The following is a 4,093-nucleotide window of genomic DNA, read 5'->3' on the forward strand; positions in this document are numbered from 1 at the left end:
TGTGTAGAGGTGTGTGTGGTTAAAACACATCAGCCTGCGGTCGCCCTTTAGCCTTATGATTCTGAAGGTAAACACAGCGAAGGCGGTGCGTGAAAGGCACTGCGCGCTCCTCTTCTCAGAGGCTGAGTTAACCATCCCGCTGCCTCCTGGTGCTGCAGAGATTTCATGAAGTGAAGGAGGTTTTCCTTCTCTAAAACAGCTGTGGGCAGCAGATACTGTGAGTGTCACGGACATGAATTCATAGATCAAGGCAGACTGGTGCACACACTCTCCTGTTTTGCCAATCCGGTGGTTAAACAAATATAGCTCTACACCCCTGGCCGACATGTCCTTAAAATGAAGTCCGAGTTCGACATTTTAATTCATGTCCTGCCAACACTGGCAGGACAGAAGGCGACACGCCCGTTCTAAGCCGTGTCCCTCACTCCTCACATCCCAAGCTGCATCCCCAAAAAGTTGATTATGTTGTTGCATCGTTTCAGATGTTATGTTTCAGTTGTGCTCTTGATAAGCCATTAAAACAGTAAAAACACGTTCAGTTTCCTTTTGCTTTTTGTGTCTCCTGTTCACCAAAACATACCATCTGTGATGGAAAAAGAAAGTAATCCAAAAGTAATCTGATTACTTTTTTAAGACGCGTAACTGTATTCGGATTACTTTCAGAGCCATGTATTCAGTAATCAGTAACTGATTACATTTACAAAGTAACCCTCCCAACCCTGGACACATGTAATCATTTCATTGTCATCCTTGCTTCTCAGACTGGCTGCATAATATGTCTGTGCGATTATATGTCTATGAGCATGTTCCAAAATATTATGGGATAAAAAGCAGCCACTGGAGGCCAAGTTAAAAGAACACAAAACACTGCTGGTATTTTCTGATTGCATTGTAGTAATGAGGACATTATCTTGAACAACACCATAACAACCTATAAATGAGAAATCACTTGTTACTTTTGAACAAGGCATGGTTTTAAGTTATATAAAGTAAGTAGGCCAAGGTCTCCAGTGACAGAGAGTTCGGTACTTACCCAGCACAGTAAAGCTGCGTAGCCCAGGCCAAATGATGTGATATGCCGTTTAGAGCTAGCCAAATGATGTGAGATGCATGCAGAGCTTAGCCAAATGGCGTGAGTTAGCCAGGCAAAAACAGTCGATAAAGATCCACCGAAAAAAAACAATGGAACGCTTCCAAGAACTATGCATACAAAAACATTACAAATGCCATACCTCAAAATAAATGAGCAGGCCTTATATTCAAGCTGTTTGGTTTCACAGTTTACAGAGCAGTTCAATATGGAGCTAAAAACACATGGAGTGTGGAGTGATTTCTGATGTGAGACTCTGTAATGCAGGGCAGATTAGTCAAACTATGTAAATAACAAACCCATTTAACAACAGCAATATGTCACCAATTTACGAACAATGCCGCTAATTCATGCAGCAGAAAATGCCACAGCACAATGACATAATAATCTACACATTTCTCTCCAACTCTAACTGTGAAGATCAAACTAGAACATCATTGGTTACTCGACAGTAGTATCACAAGTTGATGATATGCTTAAGAAGCACTCTCACGATCAAATAACAATTCCAGGTCCACAAAAACCTTTCAGTATACTTTGGTCTTTTGCCTGGCTCTCAAAAACCAACTCCTTTCCACAACGATGTTGGAGGAAAAAAAGGTCAAAAATATACTTTAAATCTTGGGTTCCACTACACACTTACCTAGAAAGCACTTGTAAAAACCAGATTTGAAAAAGAATCGAACATTTCACCTATTTCATCCACCATTATCATGATAAGTGGGAGACTATTAATAACATGTATTCATCAGTATTTTTTCACCCCAGCAAAAATGTCTAACAATAAACGAGATCCAGTTTCTCAACAGAGTAATTCACTTTCATGTCTTTTTCATTTCATTGCAAACTGAATATATTTTGCTTATGGACTGTTGAACAAAACATGCTATTTCAAGATGTCGCCTCATGCTCTGGTAAATCATGATGCAGCAATATCTGACACCGTCTGGCCATTTATACTCAGGAGATTTATTAATAAGAAAAACAATTGTAGCCCTAAACAAAATCAGTATCATAATTGAAACATGTTTTGGGCAAATCAGATCACATCTATCACAGAAACGCATGCCTTTATGGTTTTTAAGTTAGGATTTTGAGTCCTCATAACAAAAAAAGTACCCACCAGCAAGGATTGTGCCAGTTGCCGCTTCAGCTCCTGTGGTGTGTAACCTGTGTTGGGGAGAACACACTCCAGAAAACTGAGCACTGCCTCCTCCAGACTGGACAGGCTATGATACCACATCGAGACTACTTCCTGCTCCTCCAATAACACGCATTTACTGAAAGAAAACAGCACCTAATTATATAACATCTGAAATATTCCAAAAAGGATTCATCTAATACAGTAAATGAAAAAAAAATGGTTTTACAGCAGGAACTCCCTACCTGGAGTAGGCAGAGGTCAGAGCGTCCAGGAAGTCTTGACTGAGTGCTGCCCTGACACAAGTTGCTGGCTGCTGCAACAGAGCTCTGATGAGAGGAGCCGCCTCGGGGAGAGAGACCAGGGGGACACAAGCCTCTGACGCTGCCAGAAGGTTGTCACACGAACACCTGCACCGAGACAAAATCTGCATTATCTGAAATTCTAATCAATGACCTGCAAAGAAAAAAAAAGTGTCATATCATCTCAAGATTCAAGGCTTTTATTGTCATTTGTACATAGCTAGTGTAGTTATGTCAATGAAAATCTTAGCTCACAGGCTCCTCCAACAGTGCAACATAATAAAACATATAAAATAGTGCAAGTAAATACAAATCTTATTATGTTCAGATTTTACTTTAATTCTGACAAATTGCATACCACTCTGCATGCCAGCAATAACGTAAGTGGGGAAGACTTTTTCATTAGTAGAAGCTTGATTCTAGTGGAGCTGCAGCAATGAGTCAGTTAATCAGCCACTAGTTTTATAATGTGGATATTTTTCATAAAGAAGTCCCTAAAACGTGTCTGCTTGGTAAATGTAAGGATTCAATTCTTTCTGATTTTGTCTGTAGGACAGCCAAACAAGATATGTGAACACTTTAAAATGGGCTGTTGAAAACATGATCATTTTCCCCCCACTATTTCTTGATTTTTATAGACCAAAAAATTATTCAAGAAAGGAATCAGCAGATTAATCAACTAGGAAAATAACTGTTGCAGCTTTGGTTACTTCTGTGTTATACCTTTGATTAATGTCGACCAAAGAACTGCAGCTGTTCCCAATGTTTTCCTGCAGCATTGACACCATCTGAAATGAAGGAATTAGTACTGCTTTAATTACATACATAAAGTATCAACAAAGGCACAAATAAGTCAATAAAAATAAAGGCAAATACCTTCCTAAGTACTTTGACATGGTACTCTTTAGGTGGTACACCCGTTCGCTTCATTAATGCCTGCGCTGCAGCATCGTCTTCTTCTGTAGCGAGCTGACACAGCACCTTCTGCGGAAAGTCGGGCAACATAATGTGTAGCTGATTATTTGTACTTTATGTGTATATCTATAACATCAGACAAGACTTTAATACAATCTGCACAAACCCCAAGACCCTTGACATCAAAGCTAATTAGTTACTGTAATATAGGATGACTCTGGTGGCGTCACATCATTTGAACCATATGAGTGGAGAAAAGGCATCCCAGTAAGTGAGAATGTATGGACAGCATATGAGCAGCTTCAGAAATGAGCATTCTTTGTTACAGAGGGCCTTGGTGTTTTACAAGCATTTTTCAGAAGGGGCCTCATCATACACTGATAAAACTAGACTAATAAACTCCCCTGATTCTCGTCTGTGAAGAAAAAGCTAATCATAACTAGAAAATGCATGTCCTGCTGAAAATGCGTGTGAATGCTGTAAACTGTGTACATTTGTTGCTGAATTTAGCTGAAAATGCAGAAAAAGCTGAATATGTTATTAGCTGAATGGTCTCTGTAGCTGCTTTTAGCTACAGAAACTAATAAGTGTTTTGCTGAACTGAGCGGAGAAATGCAGAAAAGTGAAATGATTTGAATAAAAATT

General features: G+C 39.5%; 1 protein-coding gene across 1 annotated transcript; it reads right to left on the reverse strand.

The window, feature by feature from the left end:
* Positions 1-2,213: 2,213 nt before the first annotated feature.
* On the reverse strand, positions 2,214-3,864 carry LOC104959495 (Fanconi anemia group C protein homolog; the record flags this gene model as incomplete). The annotated part of the gene is made up of 4 exons (XM_010787399.1): positions 3,410-3,864; positions 3,257-3,321; positions 2,477-2,641; positions 2,214-2,370 (listed from the first exon to the last, which is right to left on the reverse strand). Coding segments are annotated over exons 1-4 (516 nt in total), but the record flags the coding sequence as incomplete, so codon positions are not given.
* Positions 3,865-4,093: the final 229 nt, after the last annotated feature.

Source organism: Notothenia coriiceps, unplaced genomic scaffold, assembly GCF_000735185.1.
Source record: "Notothenia coriiceps isolate Sejong01 unplaced genomic scaffold, NC01 NC01_scaffold00030319, whole genome shotgun sequence".
Lineage (NCBI taxonomy): Eukaryota > Metazoa > Chordata > Actinopteri > Perciformes > Nototheniidae > Notothenia > Notothenia coriiceps.